The 27,339-nt window shown below is 38.6% G+C and overlaps 1 protein-coding gene across 6 annotated transcripts in view; it reads right to left on the bottom strand.

The window, feature by feature from the left end:
- Positions 1-27,339, bottom strand: part of PTPRA (protein tyrosine phosphatase receptor type A) — a 158,110-nt gene that overhangs the window by 58,214 nt on the left and 72,557 nt on the right. For all 6 annotated transcript variants that reach the window (XM_027069702.2, XM_053200165.1, XM_053200166.1 and 3 more), the window contains 2 exons: positions 16,683-16,761; positions 15,775-16,116 (listed from right to left, as the gene is read on the bottom strand). In XM_027069702.2, the coding sequence (XP_026925503.1) occupies positions 15,775-16,116; positions 16,683-16,761 (421 nt within the window). The remainder of the gene's footprint in view (positions 1-15,774; positions 16,117-16,682; positions 16,762-27,339) is intronic.

Genomic DNA, 27,339 nt, shown 5'->3' with positions numbered 1-27,339 from the left:
GGGGGCAGGGGCTGGAGGGAGGGGGGAATGGAGAGCTACAGTTTAGTGGGTATGGAGTTTCAATTTTACAAGATGAAAAGAATTATGGAGATGGATGGTGGAGATGATTGTGCAACAGTGTCAGTGAACTCAATGCCAGTGAATTGTACACTTAGGAATGGTTAAGATAGTAAATTTTGTTATGTGTATGTTTTACTACAACAAAAGAAATGGGAGGGAAAGGAGCAATTTGAAAATTAAGAAAGTTCTCAGAAACTAAAACACGACTGGGGGAGAAACAGCAGAAAGGCTGAACAGGAGAACGCACGAAACTGAAAAACCAATTAGTAACGTGAAAAACCACATCATGGAAGTTCCCAAGACACAAAGCAGTAAGAGTGAGATAGAAACTGTGACAGTAAAGAGACAAACTGGACAGATCTAGGAGTTCCCAAAGAAGAGAACAGTAAGGTAGGAAGGAAAGAAATTATACAAGGAAGTTTGCTCAGTTATCAGGCCAAAAGGGATCATCAAGTTTGAGTGGCAATACTGAAAAAGAAGATTTACCTAGATACATCCTGACCAAGCTTTTAAAACTTTGGATTGAAATCAACCAATTAACCAGAAGCCACCCTTAAAAACTTCCAACGGAAGAAAAAAGTTTCCCTATAATAGAGAAACAAGAATCAGATTTATGTATGACTTCACATCTATAATACCATCGCCAAAGCCAATGGTGCCCTGTCTACCAAGTTCTTAGGAAGCACTTTGAACCTGGAGTTATTCATCTAGCCAAATTTTCATCTCAGCAGGAGGTCAAAAGAAAGCCATTTCCAGAGCATGGGGCTTTAGGGTCAGACAAACCTGAGAGTTCAAATACCTATTACCCTACTTAGTAGTAGTGTGAAAACCTCTTGGAAACTTTGTGGAATGCCTTATGAAATACAAACGTATTATCACTCTCCACCTCTTCCAGTTAATGGATGATTTAAAAGAAGCAGCATTTGCAAAGTGCCTGATATCAAGGGAAGACATTTTGGCCTTGGCATCCAAAAGTTCACATACTAGCAGAGAACCTCAGTCCAGATTTTGGGCTCAGGCAAGTCTCTGTCTAAAACAGGAAAACTACAGCCCAAATGTATCCCACTGCCAGCTTGTATAAATAAAATTTGATTGCAGCACATCCGTATTCATTTACACACTATGATTGCTTTTGCACTACTAAGGCAGGGTTGAATAGATGTGACCAAGATAGTATGATTGCAAAACTGAAATTATGTATTATCTGGTCCTTGATACAAAAAGTCTGCCAAACCCTGATCTAGAATGTTATTACCACCTCTCCACTTATACAATTCCAGATCAAATATCACCTTTTGTGAGTAACGGCTCACTTCCTGCACTTCCATAACACTATGTACCTACTCTGCTACAACACTAATCACACTGAATTAAAGTCATTGACTATATGTCCATTAAATTACAAATTTCTTGAAGGCATGGATTCAAGATCACACTGAGATATCCCTGCACTCAGCATTTATTCTTTCATTCAATAAATATTTGAGTGACTTATTGTGTCAGGCAGGTCTTGAGGGTACAGTAATGAATAAAATCAAAATTTCTTACCCTCATGAAGCTTACAGTCTAGTAGGGAAGAAAGAACAGGTAAGTAAAGAAATATATAATACATGTAGTAATGAGTGCTGTGAAGAAAAATAAGGCAGGGTAAAAGAGGAAATGGAGGAAGCATTCTGTGATGTAAAGTGGGGTGGTCAGAACAAGTCCTGAATGAATGAATGGATGGAACAAGTACCAGGAAGCAGTGCAGTATTGTTTATGACCAATGCAACCACTGCAAGCAACATGACAAGAGACTCAGCTAGCCTGATAACTTAGGAATTAATAAAAAATTATTACAGTGAGTATTTTTGCACTTCTATAGCAGGCACAGAGCAAAGCACCATGCACATATTTTATCACTCAATTAACCTAAGAACCCTTAGGTACCATTATTAGCCCTGTTTGAATGGGTGAGGAGACTAAGCACAGACATTAACTTGCCCATAAAAAACTGCCACTCTAAAGCAAAACCACAAAGTGACACTATTCTCCAGGCTCTTCATAAACTACAGGACAACACCACTTTATTCCATGCTTTTAGGCCAGAACAGTCCTCTGTCACAGAAGCAAGATTTTACCTTTTGACATATGAATTATATCCATGGTTTTTGGTTTTTTTTGAGAGAGCTGGACACACATGGACATGAGCGGGGGACGGGCAGAGGAAGAGAGAATCTTAAGCAGGCTCCATGCCCACAGAGGAGCCAACACAGGGCTCAATCTCATGACCATGAGATCATGACCTAAACCGAAATCAAGAGTTGGGACACTTAACCCACTAAACCACCCAAGTGCCCCGACACCCATGTTTTTGATGTGGTTAAAAACAATACAGATAGGAAAGACATCCCCACGCTGCTGTGAGGGAAGGAGACTCAGATCTATTAACAAAAGAGGAGAGAACTTATAGCTCCCTGTATCAAATCTCAGACTTGGACACAGACTCAGGATCAAGGCATTCTCCTAGAGTTCCTCCGTAACTGGATAGACTTGTCATATCATGCTAAGGCATGTCCTGGTCTAGGTCTTCCAGAGAGGTGGCCTTGCATGATACAGGCTGGCGTAGTAGGCAAGGCAAGCACATTGGTCTATTCCTTGCCCTCCCCCACCTCCTATCCACTATCCATTCTAGCAAAATGTCACTTTTTAGACTCCGACTATGAGACAGAATTTCAAAAATACTAAAATGATGTTCTGGGACAATAGACGTCTATTTGCTATCTCCCTTTTCCAAGAAAACAAAGGGTCATGTTATTCTAAGGGTTCACATGTAGACAGGTGAGTCACTTAAAGACTTAGACACACCTTGGCCAACTACAAAAATAACCACTGAAGTAAAAGTCATACTCCTCTAGCTCAATTCCTGAGGTCCATTTTGTGTCATCTCTACACTTTTTGACAGAAGTATTTATCAGTTCTCAAAGGCAGAGTTAAAATGTTAAGTCCTTCCTATTGGCTCTAAAAACAGCAAAAATCATCAGGTTGCCTCAAGAGCCCAAACCACTGGGCTGAGCCCAATCTTGTCTAGGGCCAAATTATTACTGAGAAACTAATTTCCATTGCCTACCTATCTTCCCTAAGGCCTCTGGCTTATCTTTCTAAAACAAAAATCTGACTATGTCATCATTTCCTTCCTTCCCATCACCAAGAGACACCCTGACCCTTGGGCCCACTGTACCACCGGGTCCATTGTGCTGAGGCTAGATCTGGCCACTCCCCAACTCATGCACATCAACGGTGCACAGTTCCTCATACACCTGACTTACTCTTTCACCCTACCTGGTGCATCTTCATTTTCTTCAGTCACCATATTAATTTAAAGTGCCTAAAGCTCATCCTCATGCCTCCTTCCCACTCTCCAGGCACAAATGTTTTCAAGCTCCCTGGCAGCACTTTGCATGGTATATCCAAATAGTGTGTAGCCAAGTGGGCTCTGATGCTTGGTGTTCACGAGTTTCTTCCATGAGACAGGGAATGTATATTTTTTTCTTTCTGGAATCCTCACATCTAACAGGTACTGAATGAATATATGATTACTTAGGGAAAGCCATCATAAATGGAGTTCACAATAATGTCACTTACTATGATGATAAAAAAAAATACTTCTTTAAACAAGAATGTGAACCCCTTTCTAGATTCCAACTTTAGCAAAGTATGAAAGCCAGGGGGAGCAGGTGATCTGATGAGAGCTGAGAAACTTAAAGGAGCCTCTGTGGTTCAGTAGAATGCTTACTGTGTCTGGTTCTAGAACTCTGTAGTTCAAGGGCTCCTTCTTCACAAATGTTTAGAGGATACCATTTCTGGATATAAAAAAAAACCCCAGTTATATAAACTATTACACCTAAAATAATCTAAAGTATGATTACAATAGCTTTACCTTGTGTTCTTGCTATTTAACAATTATCAGTGATAAGGTCTTTATGTAAAAATCCTATTATTAAAAAAAACTATTAAAATAAAAGGTAGGAGGAGATGCGTTTATGCAGAACCTTGTTTAAAAGGTACAGGGCAGAGGAACAGCTAAATGTCTACCGTTGTAGTGGTACCGTTGCAAGATGATCCTGCCTTGGGATCTGTGCACACACCAGCCTCCAGGAGGCCTACGATTGCCCCGTTTCTGTGAGTCCTGATTGACCAACTGAGATTCCTGACCTCCTTAATCTCCCATCAACTGTAACAATAACAGAATAGTAGGAGTAGCAATGTGATAGCCAGCACTTGCTGAGCAACTGCTGTGCTGACCCAGCACTAGGTCAAGTACTTTATATGTGTTACTTCATTCTCCAAAACAACCCTATGAAAGACACTGTGTTCCTATCTGATTTTGCAAATGGCAGAAAGAGTCACAGGAAAGTTAGACAACTATCCCACCCTGCTAGTAAGTGGTTAAGAGTCAACACACAAACCCAGATGGTCTAGCTCCAAAGCCCAGGCTTTTAACCAGCATACACTGCTTCTCTGAACATTCCACTATGCCACTCACTCCCTAGCCTTTATATATCAAGATCATTCAATAGCATTTTCTCACACAAGAAAATCTCTAAATAGATGAATGAGAATATGCATCACCACCTGCTCAAACTTCCTAAGAACAGTAGATGTTATAGATTCCCCTTCAAGACCAAAGAACCCATTCTCCTAGCTGCTAGGAGGGTTAGTGGCTAACAATTCTTAGTCAAGGGCTTTCACAGGAACTGCCCTTGGCCTACAAGAGTAGCCTGGCCCTGGGGTGCCTGGGTGGCTCAGTCGGTTAAGCCTCTGACTTCAGCTCAAGGCATGATCTCACGTTTCGTGAGTTCAAGCCCTGCATCGGGCTCTGTGCTGACACCTCAGAGCCTGGAGCCTGCTTTGGATTCTGTGTCTCCCTCTCTCTCCGCCCCTCCCCCGCTCACGCTCTTGTCTCTCTCTCTCTCTCTCAAAAATAAACATTAAAAAAAAGAGAGAGAGAGAGTAGCCTGGCCCAGGGAAAAGCTCTTACAACCCCATTCCAGCTCCCAAGCTCCCTGCAGGATTTGAGGCCTTTCCTACCTTTGCTCTTGTGGCATCTCATGTCCTGTCTCTACTCAATACTACCGCCTTTACTGCTTCACAGGTGCCAGAGAGAGAAAGTACTCTCCAGTAAACTTGCTGCATGCAAATCTGTCTCAGAGTTGGTTTTCTCTAGAACAAAACTAATAAAATTGTTATGTAAAATTAGTGAAGACTAAATAACAGCTGGAGAGTGTACTAGTGGCCAGGGACTTCATGGCGAAGATGTACTTAAAAGATAACACCTGAACTGCACTTAATGCATTACTATATATTACACAAACCACCCAAATTAACACCAGTATGAATGTTTTAAAAGAAAAGCTGGTTACAAAAGGAAAAGTATTATTGTGATTCCACTTAAATTAGGTATCTACAATAGACAAATTTATAGAGACAGAAAATATAGTAGTGGTTACCAGGGGCTGGGGGAAGGGAGAAACAGGGAGTTAGTGGTTTTTGTTTAAAAAAAATTTTTTTTACATTTATTTATTTTTGAGAAACAGAGTGAGACAAAGGTGAGCGGGGGAGGGGCAGAGAGAGAAGGAAACACGGAATCTGAAGCAGGCTCCAGGCTCTGAGCAAGCAGTCAGCACAGAGCCTGATGTGGGGCTTGAACCCACGAACTGTGAGATCATGACCTGAGCCGAAGTTGGACACTCAACCGACTGAGCCACCCAGGTGCCCCGAGGAGTTAGTGTTTAATTTGGGATGTTTCAGTTTGGGATGATTAAAAACATCTGGAGATGGATGGTGGTGATGGTTGCACGACAATGTCTTAATTCCACTGAACACAGTTAGAATGGCAAATTTGATAGGAAGTATATTTTACCATAATCAGAAAAAAAGCTAGTACTACTAAATAATGAGGGATACATTAAAAAAAAAATACACATGAAAAAACAACCAGTTTCTTAGACTTCAAAAGAAAGGAAGCAAAGCTGCCTGCCTCCCTTCCCTCTTTTTATTCCTTTCTGTTTTGACAATTAAAACACCAGCCACTGCTGTTCAAAAGCACCCCATCCCAGAGACCAGTGCAGAAAAGCTGGTAATTTAATTCATCTGCATATGACATACTTTGCTTAGCAAACCCATTATGATGCAAATATTTTTTAAAAATTTGCCTCATTCCTCAGAAAGCACTTGGCTTTAAAATTAGAATGTGATATCAAAATTTATAGAAATACTTCTAAAGATCTGCTCTGGTAAAAGTGTCATTACATTTGGGGCTTTAGATATTGCTGAGAATATGTATGTCTCTTCATTTTCCTGTTTGGTCAAAAGCAATTATATAAAATTATTTTTTTAACTTAAAAAGGATATGGGCTAGTACATATAAATAATGTCACAATTAGCAATAATCTAGATAATCAAGGTCATTTTATTTCTTTTTAATCATAATATTAAAACTACTCAAATCCTTATTTGTTACCTAGGTAAAACAGGGATAATACCGGGGCAAGGAAAGGCTAAATATTAAGAAAATACACACTATGTAGAGGAAGAAATCAGAGAGCTATATGTTTAGTCTTCAAGCCTACACCACTTGGACTTTTCAGATTGGTTAAAAGAGTTTTAAGGAACAAATATAATTATCTATTGCAACATAAATCTGTTAAGTTCTACATCTGATAGTGAAAATCTAGTAAGCAAATGTGAATAGCAAAGACACTACTTAACAGAACCCAGTTCCTGAGTTTAAGAAAGTGAGAGCTGGATAATCAAAAGACATGTGTGCACAGTATAACACCTCACTAATCCTCACCAAATACATTGGCAGATGGACAACACATAAAGGGTTATATATCTACTTTTCTGATTCAGATGCTTTCTACTTAGTGGGAATTCATAAGCCTTCAAATGTTCCATTACTTAATTATGCAGGGAAAATTGTGCATGGTTAAATAACAGAATAAGAAAACAAAAAGCCTCAAGAAGTCTCATTTAATAAAGTAGGTGACATATGAGAAAAACTGGTTCACAGATTAATATTTCGAAACTCAAATGCGATGATCATTCCTTAGATTTTGGATGATCTCTTTCTCTTACACCCTCTGATGACAGTCTTACTACTCTCCTAAGCAAAATGTGTCACTGCACACGAGTACTCCCATATCTGTTCTCTGGTGACCAGGGATCCGGCAGTCCTGCTTAGACCACTGACACAGCATCTCCAGTCACAGGGATGTCACGCTAGAGGGTGAAAACCCATAAAATCCATATAAAATGACAAAGGGTCAATGCTTTATAGACTAGGGAAAACAACACAAAAAACTAGGATGTTTATAGGCAATTATGGACTAGACATTAGGAATTAGCTCTGGTGTAGAAATAATGGCTTAATATCACCAAAAGGTGATATTAGCAGGGTGATATGATAAAATAAGATACAGCTATTTTATTACTTGTTAAAAGATCTAAAAGATATTATAACTGTTAGAATCCATAATCTGTACTTGAAAACATAATGAATATTTGTTTCCGTTACTCTTGTGAACAGAGGTTAATATGGAAACAATTTAAGGGAAAGTAAACACACAACCGTACAGATGCACAAGGTTACCAAGACTGAGCAGAGGAAACATGATGAATTCTGTACACTGTAAAAGGGACAACAACAGACATAAGGTGACTGGCTCACCTCTTCTGTCCTTCGAGTCAGAATTACCTGTGTAGTAAGTGAAAAATAGAAACATTCACTCAAATTAAAGAAAAACATTACTATTCAACCTAAGTTAAGACAAAATCAGCTCTTTCTTTATGTATGTTGGAGCTAGAATGAGGTACCCTCCAACAAATGGGAAACAAGATTGCTCAGACCCACTCAACTTTAACCAGTGGTTTGTCCTCTCAGAGCACAAAGGCAACACAGCACCAATATTCATAAAAAGTATAAGAAGGCAAACAGAAATACAAACATAACTGTATTACAGGCCTTTATGTCTTTTAGGTCATTCATGAAATACAACAGGGCAAAATTAAGTTAAGAATATAAAGGACTTAAAATGGCAACAGGTAATAAAATCTAACCAGTGTAGACCAAATTCTATATACTAACAGAGAAAACTGTTTCAAAGTTTTGTCTACTTAAGTCACTGAATTTTGGTCTGTCTTTATCAGAATATTTAGAATGCACCATAACTAATATAACTACCCACAGGAACACTTATGGAATATGGCTGAAGCTGTGCTTACAAAAATTCATAGTATTAAATATATTAAGTGGGAAGACTGTAATCAAGTCAAGCATTCAACTCAGGAAGAAAGAAAGAGCACAAAATAAATCTAAGAAAAGCAAAAAGAAAGAGTAAGAATTGAAAAGAAATTAATGAAATAAAAACTGAAAAATAAAAACTGAAAAAAAAAAAACCCACTCTTTGGAAGGAAAAAAGCAACAAACTGTGAAACAGATAAATGGTTAGCCAACTTAAGCACGAAAATGGACATAAGTATGTAAGATAACAAATATTAACACTATGTAGGAAATTAATCTTAAGAGATGACTTTCCTTCAAATCCATTCAAGTAATTTTGAAAACATGCATGAGATGCACAATTTTCTAGGTTAAGTTCAATGATTTCTGTGAAGCAAAACAAAACACTGACAACTAAAAGTTATCAAAAATAGCACACATACAATTAAAATTAAAAAACAGCACACATATAAAGGAAAGATATAAACCAATTTAATTTAGAAATAACTTACAAATTATCAATGGAAAAATCCCAAATAAAGTAATATCAAACAAATTGCTACACTTCATTCAAGAAAAATACAACATGACCTAGTATGATTTTTTTTTGCAGAAATGTGAATAAAGTTAGGAAATCTATTAAAATGATTCACCATAGCGTATTATAAAAAGAGGAAAAAAATCAGAAAGATCTTGCTCATTGATGCTGAACAGGCAACTGGCAAAATTTGACATATATGCTCTTCAAAACAGGAATAAATTAATAAATCCTAAACATGATAAATATGTTTATATCTCAACCCAAGAGTCAGCGCCATATTAATGGAAAACCACTAAAAGCATCCTTGAGAGTCAGGTACAAGACAAGGCCGACTTTTACCATTGTTTTCTAACCTTGTTCTGAAGATACTCATCAAATCATTTAAAGACAAAAAGAAAGACTAATTTGAAGGCATGATAATTGAAGAAAATTATGTCAAACACTGAGGAAATTTATTTTTTTAAGTTTACTTATTTACTTTGAGAAAGAGTGAGAGAAAGAGACAGAGGAAGGGAGGGAGAGACAGAGAGAGAGAGAAAGAATCCCAAACAGGCTCCACACTGTCAGTGCAGAGTCCAATGTGGGACTCAAACTCACAAACCGTGAGATCATGACCTGAGCCGAAATCAAGAGTTGGGCACTTAACCAACTGAGCCATCCAGGCACCCCAAACACTGAGGAAATTTATTAAGATGATCAGGATAAAATATACCTACATAACCCAACAGCTTTATGTAGTATACTCAAAACTAAAATAATGATGTATGTCAAAAATGACAGTAAAAATGACAGTAGCAGAAGCCTTCACAGCCCCGACAGCAGCCAGTTAGAGGACACAGTGGAAGAAAATACTCCATTTATACTAACAACAAACAAAGCAAAACACCAAAGTAACAAAGAACCCCTCTGAAATATCTAGAAATGAGCTGAACAAAACATGTGCAACATCAGTGGCAAAAACTTTAACACTGCCAAGAAATACAAAGAATTCAGCAAATGGAATACACTGCATTCTTAGATAGACTTGAAGACGTCAATTGTCCCTGTTAATCTATAAATGTGACATGATCAATAGAAACTTTTCTCCTGCTATGTAAGTTGATTCTAATGTTCATAAAGAAAAATAATCAAGAATTGCTAGCAAAATTCTGAAAAATAAGATTAACAAGGGATGACTCACTTTATCAAATACTGATTATTTTAGTTACAATTATTAAAACGGTGGGGTTCTGTACAGAGAACCGAACGGTGGGGTTTCTGGATAGAGAAAACGATTAATAGAAAATAAAAATGCCAAGAAATCGAACTCACATAACAAATGAGAACCTAAATACATATTAGAGATCAGAATTCAATATATGATATGGTGGCATTTTGAATCAGTGAGGAAAAAAACATAATTCATTAAAGGGTACTGACATAAAAAAAAAACACCAAACTAAGAAACAAAAAGAGGCGGGGGGGGGGGGGGGGGAGGAGAGGGGGCGGTGCCTGGGTGGCTTAATCGGTTAAGCATCCGACTTCGGCTTAGGTCATGATCTCATGGTTCGTGGGTTTGAGCCCCGTGTGATGCTCTGTGCTGACAGCTCAGAGCCTGGAGCCTGCTTTGGATTCTAGGTCTCCCTCTATCTCTGTGCCCCTCCCCTGCTCACGCTCAGTCTCTGTCTCTCTCAAAAATAAATAAACATAAAAAAAAAGCTAAAAAAAAAAAAAAGGTATTGGGACAGGGGCGTCTGGATGGCTCAGTCAGTTAAGCTTCTGACTCCTGAGTTCAGCTCAGGTCATGATATCACAGTTTGTGATGAACACCTAGTACAGCTCTGAGCTGACAGCACAGAGGCTGCTTGGGAATCTCTTCCTCTCTCTCTCTCTCTCTCTCTCTCTCTCTGTGCCCCTCCCTCTCATGTTCTCTATGTCTCTCTCTCTAAATAAATAAATATTTAGAAAAAAAGGTATTGGGACAAGTCATTAACCATTTTGGGAAAAAACAGATCCATAGTTCACACTTCACATCAGACTAAATTTTAGATCGATCAAAGATTTATGCACACACCTGCATGCACACAAATGTACACATAAAGAAGAAAGAAACCATAACTCTAGGAGAAAACATAAGGAGAACTATTTTGTAATACTGGAGTAAGGAAAGCCTTCCTATATATGATCTAATACCTAGAAAATATTTAGTTAAAATAAACTGACAAATTTTTTAATTAAAAAAATTTGAAATTGCTTATGATAGCTTCTGCAATGCAGAAAAGCTAGATGAGCAACTGGGGAAAAATATTTGCAACTTTATCACAGGTACACAAAGTTTCCCTAACATTTAATACAATTTTTTAAATGGTTGTTTATTTTTGAGAGAGAGAGCGTGTATGTGCGCAAGCAGGGGAGGGACAGAGAGACAGGGAGACATAGAATCCAAAGCAGGCTCCAGGCTCCAAGCTGTCAGCAGAGAGCCCGAAGCAGGGCTCGAACCCATGAACCGCGAGATAATGACCTGAGTGGAAGTCTGACTGTTAACTGACTGAGCCACCCAGGTGCCCCAGGGTTTCCCTAACATTAAAGAGCTTCTATAAATGAGTCAGAAAAGCCTAACATTCTAATAAGAAAAACGGGCAAAGGATACCAACAGAGTTCTTAGAGAAAGAAATATAAGTGATCTTTCCAAATATGGAAAGATGCTCAACCTCACTCAGTGAAATGCAAATTAAAGCTACACTTGAGATGCTAATTTTCACCTGTTAGACTGGCACAGATCCAAAAGTTTGATAATTTACGGCACTAAAGACAGCAAAGGAAAACAGGCACTCTTACACACTATTTATAGGAATAAATTTCCCAACAGAGGAAAATCTGGCAATATCCACCAATTTACAAATGGACACTTAAAATAATTTATCCTACCAACATTCTCGTGTATGCTTGAAATGACAAATTGTACTGTTTCTAAGAGTACTCTGAAAACAACCTTAACGAACACTGATAGGGAAGACAGATAAATATGTTAAGGTATATCCATACAATGAAGCAGTTCTTTACTGTAATATAGAACAAGCTTGACAGGCTAATGGAAAAAAGCAATGTGCAGAAATGTACACAATCCATATGTGTATAATTTGTGTTATAAACACAAGAAAAAGGAATATATACATACTTGCTTATTTTAAAAAGGAAAAGAACAGAGATTCAAAGCAAAGATCAATGGGAGAGAAAAATGTAAAAGATTAAAGAATTAATCTAGGATATGTCTAATATCTAAATAATAGGAATTTTAGAAGAAGAAAACAGAGAAAATGGACAATGGAAGAAAATTTCCAAATATAAGAAAAATCTCCCGAACTGAAGAACCAAAAATTTCCAGAATCAAAGAACCAAGGCTCCAAAAACCCTATCAAGCACCCAACATAATGAATGAAAAAGATACACATCAAGACACATTTCTGTAAAATTTCAGGACATGAATGACAAAGGAAAGATCTTCCCAAAACACACAAAGTGTGATTAACAATCAGGATAGCAGTAGACTCCTCCATGCCTGGAAATTAGGAGTCAGGGCAATGTTTTAGACATTCTGGAGAAAACAAATACATCCTCAAATTCTATACGCAGCCCTATAGCCAGTTTTAGACACGTAAGGTCTCACGCAATGTACCTCCCTTGGACCTCTCTCTCAGGAGGCTACTGGAGGATATGTTCTACCCAATGATGGAGTAATCCAACAAAGATGTCAATATAGAAGCCAGGAAACAAAGGAATTCACAAAATAAAAGAGAAGGGAAATCCCAGACCAACACCTAGGCAGCAGCCCTGACGATCAAGCCCAGATTTGAGTAAGACAATGGAGGACTCAGGAGGAAAATCTGTAGGAAAAAACAAAAAACAAAAAACAGATTACCTGACAGATCTGACTTTGTTGAAACTGTATCGAGAGTCTATGGAAAGTATGAGAAGAACTGGCTGGCAATAGGCAAAAAGAAAACTAAAACAGAAACATAAGGCAATTATAAAATCCAGGAAAAAAATTGTACAAGAAAAGAAAAATGATCACATTACACCTATAGCTCAGCAGGGAATAACATCACAGTTATAGTAAGACAAAGCATTAAATACTGATTTAACCAAAAATTATTAAGTAACGATTATGGGAGGACTGGTAAGAGGGTAGTGATGAGAAGGATGTGGGGTTCAGACTGTGACATCCTGATGTACCATAAAGGTTTCCTTGAGTTTTACTCGTCTTGAAAAAGTCACCAGTGAAATGTAGCCTCAGTCTCTCCTGAGACATGAAATGTGTTAGCTGTATAATAACTGGTTTCTTAGCTGTGGCATAATTTGGACCTAAGGCAGATTATGGAAAATTCGTTTCCTTAACAGCAGAGTGGAAAGACCACAAGAGTGAGAAATAGGCCTAACTTGCTACCTGCTGGCTCTGAGATCTAAGACAAATCATTTAACCTCTAAAGTCCTACATTAAAGCATCTATGAAAAGGAGAGAATTATCCAGTCATCTCACAGAACAGTTAAATGAAGACAGTGCAGAACAGAAGTGAGGAACACAGGCTGCAGAGTCAACCAGGCATGGGTTACTGGCTCACCTTTCCCACTAATTCAGTTCATACGAGTTATTTCATACGTTATTTTGTCTTCCCTCCCTAAGCAACAGCCATAACTCACAGCAAGAAATATATTTTACACTGTTAGTATGTGCTTCTGTATAACTGAAATTAAAGTTTCACGAAATAATACACATTACATAAAAAGAACACAAAATGGAACAGGACCATCCACTTAAAAAACAAAGAAACAAATCACTCAGGATGGCCCACTTAAAATGATGTCATGAATTGGTCACGACCTTTACTTTGAAAAACACTCCTGGAGTTAGTTTCATCACTGTAAAACTCCTTCACCTGCAAAACAGAAAACAGAACCTACCTCATGGGATTCATAGGATACCTCCGTAAAACTCTTAGTACAATGCCTACCGCTTAAAAATAGTGCCTCCCGTGTGCAGGTGTGCACTGTAAATGCTTTCCCTGTATCAACTCATTTAATCCTACTAGTTCCTGAGCGAGGGAAGTATTATTACTATCACTTGTTCTCATTTTACAGATGAAGGAACTAAGAGGTGAAATAAACCTGCCTATGGTCACACAGCCAGTGTACAGCCTATGGTCACACAGCCAGTGTACAGCAGAGATGGGATCCAAACTCAGGGAGCGTGGCTCAGCAGACTTGTTCTCATTTTACAGATGAAGGAACTAAGGTACAGAGGTGAAATAAACCTGCCTATGGTCACACAGCCAGTGTACAGCAGAGATGGGATCCAAACTCAGGTAGCGTGGCTCAGCAGACTGCTCGTAACTGCAAGTGCTGCATAGCCTTTACAATGGAAAACAAGGGATTAAAGCAGGCAAGTGCAGGGTCTGGGTTACACGGTCTAGATAAAAAATATCATGTGTAGTAACCGAATGAGATTCAATTCAGCAAATACTTTCTGAATGCTCTCCATGAGCCAGACGTGATTCTAATCTAGGGGCCCTCACTATCTAACAGGGAAGAAATATGAACCAAAGGGGTGAGACCACAGAAAAGGGAACAACGGGGCGCCTGAGTGGCTCGGTTGGATAAGAGTCTGACTCTTGATTTCAGTTCAAGCCACATGTTGGGCTGCACATTGGACATGAAGCCTACTTTAAAAAAAAAAAAAAAAGGCACCTGGATGGCTCAGTTGGTTAAGCATCTGACCCTTGATTTCGGCTCAGACCATGATCTCATGGTTTGTGAGTTCGAGCCCCACAGTGGGCTCTGTACACACAGTGCAGAGACTGCTTGGGATTCTCTGTCTCCTCTCCCTGTCCCTCCCCAGCTCTGTCTCTTTTCTCTCTTTCTCTCAAAAATAAACAATTCAAATAAAACAAAACAGGGAACAGTGATTTTTGTTAGGAAAGGAATGACAGTTACACAGCTGTTGGGGGACAATTTCCTTTACTCTTCACAGAAGCCATCTGAGGGACCCCTTCTCTTTTATAGACCAGGACCCTGACTGAGGCTCAAAGGGGTCAGAAACTTGCCCTACCCCACCTGGTTTCTGACTCAAGGCTGATTCTATTTCTGGTGCCACTTGCAAATCAACTAGTGATGAACTGAAGGAAAGAAGTGGGCAGGGCTAACGCCCTGAGCAAACTGGCACGCAACTTAACTGTTTCCTGAGCTCCTCTAACTCCACCCCTAGCCTGTGTATTCCTATCCCATATCTGTTATGCACGTCCAGACCCATTCGCCTTCCCATGATCTCCAAGGGTCCCTTCTGTTCAAGGCTAATCCTGTCACCCAGCTTCTGCACCCTTTCATCTTTAGCTTCTCGAATTATTGTTTTTTAAAAAAAATTTTTTTTAACATTTATTTATTTTTGAGACAGACAGAGAGACACAGCATGAACGGGGGAGGGGCAGAGAGAGAGGGAGACACAGAATCGGAAGCAGGCTCCAGGCTCTGAGCCATCAGCCCAGAGCCCGACGAGGGGCTCGAACTCGAGGACCGCGAGATCGTGATCTGAGCTGAAGTCGGACGCTTAACCGACTGAGCCACCCAGGCGCCCCAGCTTCTCGAATTATTAATTAGCTTCCCTTTCTCTTGTATTTTCAAACTTTTTCCTCCACCTTTGACACTTAAGCCTCCCTGGTCTAACCGGAATGTCAGGCAAAGCAGGATAGCCTCTGGAATATCTCTTCTTTCCTCTTAACTCTATGTTAGCCAGATATTCCTAAGAATTCTCTATATCTGCTAACATTAGTTTGCAATGTTTATTATTTCAAGAAATCTTATGGCTAGAAAACACAAAACAATAAAATGGTGAGTAACCTCAAAGAGAAAAAGAAAAACAAACAGAAACCATCCCTAGTACCTGAAGGAGGGAAAGTTTCTGGGGTGGTTGCCGCGGTGCTGGAGTTCCCCTCCCAAGGTTCTGTGCTGGCATCTGTGAGCTGGTTATCTGGAAGCCACGTTCCATTCGGTGAAATTGTAGTGACTACAGAATCCGTGCTTGCTGTTCTTGTGGTCCCATTGTCAGAGTCTGAAGAATTGACAGTGGTTACATAGGTGGGTCCCAGTGTTAGATTTGGGCTGAATGTTGGTGCCACAGACAGAGAAGTTACTGAAGAAGCAGGACTTGAAGTTTTGGTCTCTTCTTTAACTGATGCTGTTGTTGATGTTTTCATAGATCTTGTAACGCTTACTGAAGGTGAAACTATAAACACACACACACACACCGCGCACACACACACACACACACACACACACAAAAGAAAGAAAAAACCCATGAAGAATGTGATAGCTTGAAGTTATAAGGCACAAAGCAGCAAGCCTTAATAAACTCTTAAACACCAATAGACCAAAGAAAGACCTCTCCCTCTCTCTCTCTCCCCAACCACCCCCCCCACACACACACTTTTATCTAATGCTGGGCCCTTTCTAGCACCTCCAAAGGACTACTGTTTAAGGGAAGAAGAAAACTGGATTCATTACTTATTTCCTCAGAATCAGTATACAGGAATCTTAAGTAGCAACATTTAAAAAAAAATTTTCAGGAATGAACATATAATCTACTTATTTAAAGTAGTATATTGTATATAGAGCAACGTTGAGCATTCACTACGACTCAGATTTCCAAAGATATTTACTTTATACCATCACTTTAAAGTAAAACTTTAGTAGTTTTTTTTCTTTAATATCACCTAGGTCTCCAATTTTAGGTCATTAAATGTGACAGCAAAATTCCATTTTGAATGCCAGCTTTATTAAATGACAACTTACCTGTGGTTGCATTGTTGGCACCTACACGTATCAGACTACTGCCAAGCAGAACAAGAATGAACCAGGAATCCATGCTGGCCTAGAAAACAGACAGCCATGTTAGATAAGGCCCTATATTATTGTTAACCATGTCCAAAATACTCACCAAAGGAGTATGTGGAGTAAAATCTTCCCAGCAATAAAATGTGCACATAGGACCAATGATCTTTTGGGAGTCTGATATGCACATTTCCCCCCAAATCCAACTACTTAATTGAATCATTATATCAATACAAATAATACTTAATAAGAACCTACTTTTTAAAGCGTGATTCTCAACCTTGACTGCACTTTAGAATCACCCAAAGAACTTAAAAAAATTCCCATAGCAGACTGCATCTCTGGGGGTAAGAGCCAGGAATCAGTCCCGTGAAAAGCTCCCCTCGTGCTTGCCATGTGCGGCTTTAGCATGTTCAGCATGAGAAGTTTGGAGAAGGTAGGGTGACTGTATGAATGTGATGCCCTTTGAAACAGACCTTATACAGCTGTTCCCAACCTTTATTTCTTCACAAACCGCATCAGAGGGCTGTGGCACATTCTTACTGGTAATAGTGGCTCATTGGGCCATTCGGATTTTTGTGCCCTTCAGTGAACTAGGTACTAGGGAAAGAACCAGGGAGCAATACACTCATACATCCCATCTTCAGGAGCCTCACAGCCTGGTGGTAACTAAATATGGTCATGATGCTCAAGGGAAGCAAGGGGTACTTTCCAAGGGGTACATGAGAACCTCTGAGGAAGGGTGGGGAGATGGAGGTGGTTCGTGCACATCTCAGGAGTTTGACTCTGGTACCAGCAACATGCCTAGTAGGGAAATGGGGTTAGTAATGCCTTCCCCAAGGTGCAGCCATACAAGATTGATCACTTCTCCACTATTCCCACCTGACCATAATCTAAAATTGGGAAAGCATACAATTTCCTCCAAAAGGGTTAGAAAACAAACTGGAAGGCTCACATACTATATATGTGTACATGTCTATTCTTGATAGGAAATGGTTTGGGGGGAAAATAACTATGTATTTAGGGGGAGAAGGTTAGACTGTCACCTCATTCCAAATACCAAAAATAAAATCCAGATGGGTAGAAGAATTAAATGCTTAAAAACACATTTTTTTTTTTTATTTTTGAGAGAGAGAGAGGGCACAAGTGAGCAAGAGGCAGAGAGAGGGAGAGAGAGAATCCCATGAGAGGCAAAGAAAGAAGGGGAGGGAGAGAGAGAAGTGGGACTCACTCGTGGTAGGGCTCGAGCTTGCCCAATGCGGGACTTGAACTCATGAACCATGAGATATGACCTGAGCGGAAGTCAGATACTTACCAACTGAGCCACTCAGGTGCCCTAAAAACACATTTTAAAAGGAAAGAAATGAATATTTATGTGAGCTCAGAATGAGGAAAGATTTTTCTAACGTAAGAAACCACAAGGGTAAAATGGCATATCTGATGATAGAAAAAATAAAAGCTACTAAATGTAAAAGAAATCAATCATAAATATGTTCATGAACAGGGAGACTCGATATTGTTAAGATGTCAGTTCTTTCCAACTTGGTCTACAGACTCAATGCAATCTCAATGAAAACCTAGCAAGTTATTTCGTGGATTTTGACAAACTAATTCTCAAGATTATACAGAGAGGCAAAAGACTGAGAAGAGCTAACTCAATACTGAAGAGGAGCAAACTTGGAGGGCTAACACTACCAGACTCAAGACTTAGCATAAAGCAACAGTAATCAAGATAGTGTGTTGGGAATGCAAGCTGGTGCAGCCACTCTGGAAAACAGTATGGAGGTTCCTCAAAAAATTAAAAATAGAACCACCCTACAACCCAGCAAATTGCACTACTAGGTATCTATCCAAGGGATACAGGTGTGCTATTTTGAAGGGACATACGCACCCCAATGTTTATAGCAGCACTATTAACAATAGCCAAAGTATTGAAAGAGCCCAAATGTCCATCGATGGATGAATGGATAAAGAAGATGTGGTATATATATACAATGGAGTATTACTCGACAATCAAACAGAATGAAATCTTGCCATTTGCAACTACATGGATGGAACTACAGGGTATTAGGCTAAGCTAAATTAGTCAGAGAAAGACAAAAATCATATGACTTCACTCATATGAGCACTTTAAGACATAAAATAGATGAACATAAGGGAAGGGAAACAAAAATAATATAAAAACAGGGAGGGGGACAAAACAGAAGAGACTCATAAATATGGAGAACAAACTGAGAGTTACTGGAGGGGGTGTGGGAGGAGGGAGGGACTAAATGGGTAAGGGGCACTAAGGAACCTACTCCTAACATCACTGTTGCACTATATGCTAACTAATTTGGATGTAAATTTAAAAAATTAAATTTAAAAAAAGTGTGGGATTGGTGAAAGAATAGAAAAATAGAGCAATATAACAGAAGAAAGAGCCCAAATACAGACCCACGTAAATATAGTCAACTGACCTCTGACAAAGGAGCAATGGCAATACAATGGAGCAAAGATAGTCTTTTCAATAAATTGTGCTAGAACAACTGGGCATACATACACAAGAAAAAAATGTGGACACAGACCTTATACTTTCACAAAAACTTATTCTCACAGACCTAAATGTAAACACAAATTATGAAACTCTTAGAAGATAACATATGAGAAAATCAAATGACCTTGGGTATGGTGATGACTCTTTAGATATAACACTAAAGGCACGATCTATAAAAGAAATAATCAATAACCTGGACTTCATTCAAATTAAAAGCTTCTGCTCTGTGAAAGACAATCTCAAGAGAAAAAGAAGACAAGCCACAGGCTGGGAGAAAATATTTGCAAAAGGCACATCTGCTAAGGGACTATTACCCAAAATTTATAGGAACTCTTAAAAATGAACAACTAAGAACATAAACCAATTAAAACATGGGCCAAAGACCTTATTAGACACCTCAATGAAGAAGATAGAGAGATTGCAAATAAACATATGAAAAGATATTCAATAACATGTGTCATTAAGGAATTGCAAATTAAAACAATGAGACACCACATCTATCAGAATGGCCAAAATCCACAGTACTGACAACAGCAAATACTGGTGAGCCTGTGGAGCAACAGGGAGTCTCATACATTGTTGGCAGAAATGCTAAGTGGTACAGCCACTCTGGAAGACAGTTTAGTGGTTTCTTACAAAACTAAACCTTCTCCATAGGATCCAGCAATTGTGCTCCTTGTTATTTACCCAAGCAAGTTTAAAACTATGTCCACACAAAAATCTGCACACAGATGTTTACAACAGCTTTATTCTTTTAAAAAAATTTTTTTTTAATGTTTATTTTTGAGAGAAAGAGAGACAGAGTATGAGTGGGGGAGGGGCAGAGAGCGAGGAAGACAGAATCTGAAGCAGGCTCCAGGCTCTGAGCTGTAAACACAGAGACTGACATGGGGCTTGAACTCACAAACTGTGAGATCATGACCTGAGCTGAAGTTGGACACTCAACCGACTGAGCCACCGAAGTGCCCCATAAAGCCCCAGCTTTATTCTTAATTGCCAAAACTGGAAGCAACCAAGATGCCCTTCAGTAGGTGAATGGATAAGTAAACTGGACTCCATCCAGACAACGGAATATTATGCAGCACTAGAAGGTTATGAGCTACCAAAGCACAAAGAGACATGAAGGAACTTTAAATGCATATTAGTAGGTGAAAGAAAGCAATTTGGAAAAGCTACATACTGTATGATTCCAACTATAGGACATAATTCTTAAAAAGGCAAGGCCCTGGAGACAGTAAAAAGATTAGTGGCTGTGGAGCTAGGAAGGAGGGAGGGAATGAAAAGGCAGAGCACAGAGGATTTCAAGTAAAACTATTCTGTATAATAATACAATGGTAAATACATGTCATTATATATTTGTCCAAACCTACAGAATGCACAACACCAAGTAAATCCTAATGTAAACAAGATGGTAACGATGTGTCAATGCAGATTCATTTGCTGTAATAAACGTACCATGTGGTGCAGGATGACGAGCGTGGGAGGTTGTGCATGTATGGGGGCAGGGAGTATTGGGAAACTCTAATTTCTGCTCAATTTTACCATGAACCCAAAACTACTCTAAAAAATAAAGTCTATTTTTTTAAGGGAAATAAACTAGGAAAATTGCCACCAATAAGACAAGGCGTTAAAATAAGAAGTCATATCAATATGGAAAACACGAAGACCTCAATTTTGAAAACCCTAAAAATCCTAAACAGGTAATTTACAGAAGAGAAAAACAGCTAAGAAAATACATGAAAAAGTGCTAACCATCCCCATTAATCAAAGGAATATAATAACGAGATAATATTTCTACCTTCCAAATCAGAAATGATCAATTATATGAAGTATTCAATGCTAGCAAGAGTCTCATGAAAAGGAATCAGACACTGGTCGGAATGGCCATTAGCCTCTAACAACAAATGCCTTCCCAGAAAGATTATACAAGGATCTTAAATGTGTCCATATTGTTCTGTGACCCACTTCCAAGGCTCTATTCTAAGTAAAAGTAAATTATCTGAAACTCAGGTGAAAATGATACAGAGATATTCATTAAATGGAAAAGTAGAAACAATCCAAATATCCAACAGCAGGGAAAATAGGAAAAAGCTGAAATAAGTACTATGTTGCTGCTATTCAAGATAATACACTGTTACAATTCAAAGAATTTAAGACAATGGAACAAGAACTTCATTTTTTAAGCTTAAAAAAACAGATCAAAACTGAATATACCATATGATCTTAACTAGATTCATGTATGTGTATGAAAGTATATGCATGAAAATAAAACTGGAAGGGAAAATCTATAAACATTTAGCATGGCACTTTATGATTTTTATTTTCTTCTTTGTATTGTACTTACCGGGTTCACTATCAGCATAGATATCCTGTACCCCTCTCTCTGCCCCTCTACTTGCACGCAAGTGCACGCATGCTCTCTCTAACATAAATAAAAATTTAAAAAATAACCAATCAAATTAACTTAAAAAGAAATCAGATTTCACTACAGAGCATGAATATATGAATCAAAAAGAAGAAAACTGCAGAAGAAAGCCGTACTTCATGTGAAAGGCTGCAAGGGAAAAGAAGTGCACAGTGAATGGCAAGTTGGAGAGGACCTGTGCGTGTAAACTAGGCCGTGAGAGGTATGTTAAGGTAAAAAGATCCATGTCGGTAACAAGGTGTAGCTATAGACCACAACCAGGAAAACCACAGTCAAGGCCTCATTCTTCTCAGAGAGAGACTTTATAATATATTATAAATTTATATTATAAAGTCTCTCTGGCAAATTCCTGTGACCTCTTGCCTCCCAGACTAAACTGCATGCATACCTGTGCTTGCTTACTTCCTTCCTCTTCCAGTCTCCAAATCTATTCCAAGTATCCCAGAGCTAGTCACCAAGGAGAGTTGAAGTTTCCTCACTCAAGGATCTCATATGCAAACCATTCTCCCTAGAACCTGTTCTAATGGTCCCCATTCTTGAGGGCTTTTTTGCCTAATAATTTGCTAGCACTCCCTTATCACTGAAGAGACTGCAATGTGGCTCACAATTTTCTCCCCATCCCCCAGTCCTGATATTCTCCTGGAAGATGGTTCAACATCCTCACAGATGACAGCCACCACAATTCACATCCGGGCCAGCCTATGAATTACTGGACTTCCTCAACTCCAAGAACCTTACATCTCTACTCCACTTGGGCCAGCCTTGACATTGGTTCTGTCATCACCAGGAAAAACTCGGACTGAGGCTTACCTTCCCACTCTCCACCACACTCTCTATTCCTTACGGTTCCCTCTCTTTTATGTCTACACCTGTTCTCTGACCTCACCTAGGCTTCCGGTCCCTTGAACCTCTCTCTAATTTTCTATCTAGTATTTCTGTCCTATTTCCTTCTCTACCCAAGAAGGCTTGGTGTCAATTCCATCACTACCTTGCTAACATCCTAAATTCTTTTGCTACCCCTTTTCTATTCTACTTACACGGGGAAAAACAAAAACAGCCCAATCCTAAACTAATCCAACCAACAGCCCCACATTCGGGACTGCCAAATGCTGCTTAAGAAAACCAAACAAGCCATAAGGCTGATACTACTACTGCTTCGATGGAACTCCAAACAATTTCTGCAATGTTTCTATATTTCCCTCCTCAGCTCTCTCCAATTCTCCATAGCAGTGATTTCAAAGAACCTCCTCTCCTCTCCAACCACCTCCTCCCACACTCTTGGCTGTTGGCTTTGCCTTCACTTGAGAAAATAGAAGCCACTGGACTGCATGACACCCTTAACTCCCAGTCAACATATTTACACATTTCCTCCTCATCTACAGTTCCTCCTAAAAATCTCAATTCATTAGGAATCCTGTCCTGTAGATCCCCTACCACCACCTCCACGCTTTAACTTATAACAGCATTTAGACATAAGAATTTAAAGTAAAGGGAGAACTCTTTTGACTCTACATCAATCCTTCAGCTAGCATTCTCTCTACTCTACTTTGCAGCCAAATTTCTAGGAAGAGTTGTCTCCATGGCAATCTGGCTTCTTTTTCCACCATTCCACTAAAACAACTACTTCTGTATTTTTAAAGAATGAGCTCTTCAAAAATATTTCCAACTCATTCACAAAGGTCTTATTTCCCTAATATATAAAGGATTCCTACATATTAATAAAAGGGAACCACCAATCCAAAAGAAAAATGGGCAAAGATATGAAACTGACAATTCACAGAAAAGGAAACCGTTCTCTTATATATATAAAAAAATGCTTAAACTCAACTCATGATTAGAGGAAGCCAAATTAAGGCTACACCATGATATCAGTGTTTGCTTATCAGATAGGCAAATATAAAAAACTTAACAACAATGTACTGGGGCAAAGATTTGAGAAAAAAGGTACTCTCATATGATTGTAAATATTTAGCAGAATTGCAAAAGCACAATCCCTTTGACATAATTCCAACTGAGAATTTTACAGATATATATACTCATACTTTAAAAATGCCCTATGTACAAGGATATTCAATGCAGCACTGTTTGCAATAGAAAAATATTGGAAATAACTTAAATGTTTATCAACAGGAGAGAGAAATATGATTAAATAAATGATGGCCTATTCATAAAATGGAATACTATGAAGCCTGTTAAACAGAATGAGGCGGCTCTCGGGAGATCATTTTATTTCAATATACAGGACACCTTTTGGTTTTGAACAGAATGAGGAGGCTCTCTGGAGATCATTTTATTTCAGTATACAGGACATCTTTTGGCTATCTTAAAAATAAACTTTGCAAAAATTAAATTAAAATTGATGGGGGAGGGGAACCATTGGTATTTCTCTCTCCCTCCCCTGCCCCTCTCATTCTCTCTCACATACACACACAACCTCTTTGTTGTTAAATCCCTCAACCTCCTTCTATCATATCTGATTTACTGACACTCCATACGCTCTCAAATTTATCTCTTCCCCACACCTCTCTCTCCGAATTGATTTTAAAAGCTGGTTCTATGATGAAGGTCTAGCCTTTGATGAATACAGATACAGATGAATGGTTACGAATACAGATGAATGGTTAAGTAGTTTGAATCCAAAGGAAATATGTACTATGAAATGTCAGACGGAAACCAGAACTGCCAGCTGTAGTCTGCACAATGCCAGGAACCCAGTGCACACAATCTAATAGTAAGAATGGTTTTGCCTTTCACAGAATGGTTTTTAGGATGGGCTACTCTTTGTGAAATTTTTATTTTATTTTTAAATGTTTATTTTGAGAGAGAGCAAGTACACACACACATACAGGCATGCACAAGTGGAGGAGGGGCAGAGAGAGAGAGGTAGAGAGAGAATCCTAAGCAGGCTCCATGCTGTCGTCGCAGAGCCCAACACAGGACTTTATCTCACAAATCATGAGATCATGACCTGAGCTGAAATCAAGAGTTGGACGGACACTTAACCGAAAGGGCCACCCAGGTGCCCTGTATTTTCATTTTATTTTAAAAATTAGTTTGTCTGACAGCTTCAGGTACCCCTACAGGTAACAGCTTCTTATAAAACCAAATATATACCTACTTCATGATCCAGTAATTCCATTCCTATACATTTACCCAAGAGAAATATAAACATATGAGCACAAAAAGACTAGTACAAGAATATTCATAATAACAGAAAACTGAAAACAATCCAGGTAACCATCAATAAGAAATTATATAAACAGTGGTATGTTCTCACAATGGAATATTACTCAGCAATGAAAGGAAAGAATTACTGATATGACAACGTGAATGAATCTAAAATACATCATGCTGAGTGAAAAAAGCCTTACATAAAAGAGCATATAACATATGATTCCATACATGTGAAGTTCTAGAACAAGCAAAACTAATCTATAGTGGAGGGGTGCCTGGCTGGCTCAGTCAGTAAAGCATGTGACTCTTGATCTTGGGGTCGAGTTTGAGTTTGAGCCCCACAATTAGGCAGAGAGATGACTAAAAAAATAAATAATTGAAATTAAAAGAAAATTCAAAATAAAAGATTAAAAAACTAACCTATGGTGGGAAAAAAATCAGAACAATGTTTGCCTATGAAAGAGATGAAAGGTTTACTGGAAAAAAATATAAGTGTATCTTCCTGGACAAGAGAAAAACTGTTTTCTTTTTAAAATTTAAATCCAAGTTAGTTAACTTACAGTACAATAATGGTTTCAGGGGTAGGATTTAGTGATTCAACCACTTACATAGAACACCCAGTGCTCATCCCAACAAGTGTCCTCTTTAATGCCCATCACCCAGTTAGCCCATCCCCCCCACCCAATACCCCTCCAGCAACCCTCAGTTTGTTCTCTGTATTTAAGAGTCTCTAATGGTTTGCCTCCATTTCTGTTTTTATCTTATTTTTCCTTTCCTCTCCCTATGTTTATCTGGTGAGTTTCTTAAATTCCACACGTAAGTGAAATCATATGACTTCTCTTTCTCTGATGGACTTATTTTGCTTAGCATGATACTCTGTATTTTGATAGGGAAATACATTTGTCCATTTGCACATAAATTTCACCTCTGAAGACAATTCCACCCATAAACAAATATAAATGATATGCATGCTTAAGTATTTGGGAAGAAGTATCCTGATATAAGCAATTTACTTTGAAATACATTAAAAACAATATGAAAGATGAATGAATATGAATGAACAGAGGAATGGCAGATAGATGGACAAATAATTTGATAAAACAAGTATAATAAAATGTTCATTGTTGGGTCTATGTGGTGGGGGTGGGTAAAAAATGGTCTCAATTTTCTCTATATTTGAACATTTTTATAATAAAAGACTGATAAAATAACCAGATCAGAGAGAAATGGCATTTTATGGTACTAAATTTTATAATCCTGGGACACAGTATTCTCCCCACTTATTATTTTTTTTAATGTTTACGTATTTTGAGAGGGGGGGAAAGACAGAGAGAGAGGGTGTGTGGGACAGGAGCAGAGACAGAGAGAGGGAGAGAGACAATCTCAAGCAGGCTCTATGCTCAGCACGGAGCCTGACACGACCATGAGATAATGACCTTAGCTGAAATCAAGTCAGACACTCAACCAACTAAGCCACCCTGGTGCCCCTCCATTTACTTTTTCAGAAAATGTTCCTTAAGGTGTTACTGTATTTACTCATTTTTTTGTCCTATTCATGTCTTCTTGCATTAATTCCTGATTATATTACGCTGCCACTGTGAAAGGAATCTTTTAATTTTGGCTTTATTGAGGTATAATTGATATATAAAATTATGAGATATTTAAAGTATATATTATGGGAATGGCATCCAAATCAGCCAGGAGGAGGTCAAACTTTCACTCTTCACAGATGACATGATATTCTATATGGAAAACCCAAAAGATTCCACCAAAAAACTGCTAGAACTGATTCATGAATTCAGCAAAGTTGCAGGATATAAAATCAATGCACAGAAATCGGTTGCATTCCTATACACCAACAATGAAGCAATAGAAAGAGAAATCAAGGAATTGATCCCATTTACAATTACACCAAAAACCATAAAATACTTAGGAATAAATCTAACCAAAGAGGTAAGAAATCTATACACTGAAAACTATAGAAAGCTTATGAAAGAAATTGAAGAAGACACAAAAAAAATGGAAAAAGATTCCATGCTCCTGGATAGGAAGAACAAATATTGTTAAAATGTCGATACTATCCAAAGCAATCTACATATTCAATGCAATCCCTATCAAAGTAACATCAGCATTCTTCACAGAGCTAGAACAAATAATACTAAAATTTGTATGGAACCAGAAAAGACCCCGAGTAGCCAAAGCGATCTTGAAAAAGAAAACCAAAGCAGGAGGCATCACAATCCCAGACTTCAAGCTACACTACAAAGCTATAATCATCAAGACAGTATGGTACTGGCACAAAAACAGACACTCAGATCAATGGAACAGAATAGAGAACCCAGAAATGGACCTACAAATGTATGGCCAACTAATCTTTGACGAAGCAGGAAAGAATATCCAATGGAATAAAGACAGTCTCTTCAGCAAGTGGTGCTGGGAAAACTGGACAGCGACATGCAGAAGAATGAACCTGGACCATTTTT

Source organism: Acinonyx jubatus, chromosome A3 (assembly GCF_027475565.1).
Source record: "Acinonyx jubatus isolate Ajub_Pintada_27869175 chromosome A3, VMU_Ajub_asm_v1.0, whole genome shotgun sequence".
NCBI lineage: Eukaryota > Metazoa > Chordata > Mammalia > Carnivora > Felidae > Acinonyx > Acinonyx jubatus.
Note: the sequence above shows the minus strand (reverse complement) of the source record. Positions and strands in the feature narration are given on the sequence as shown.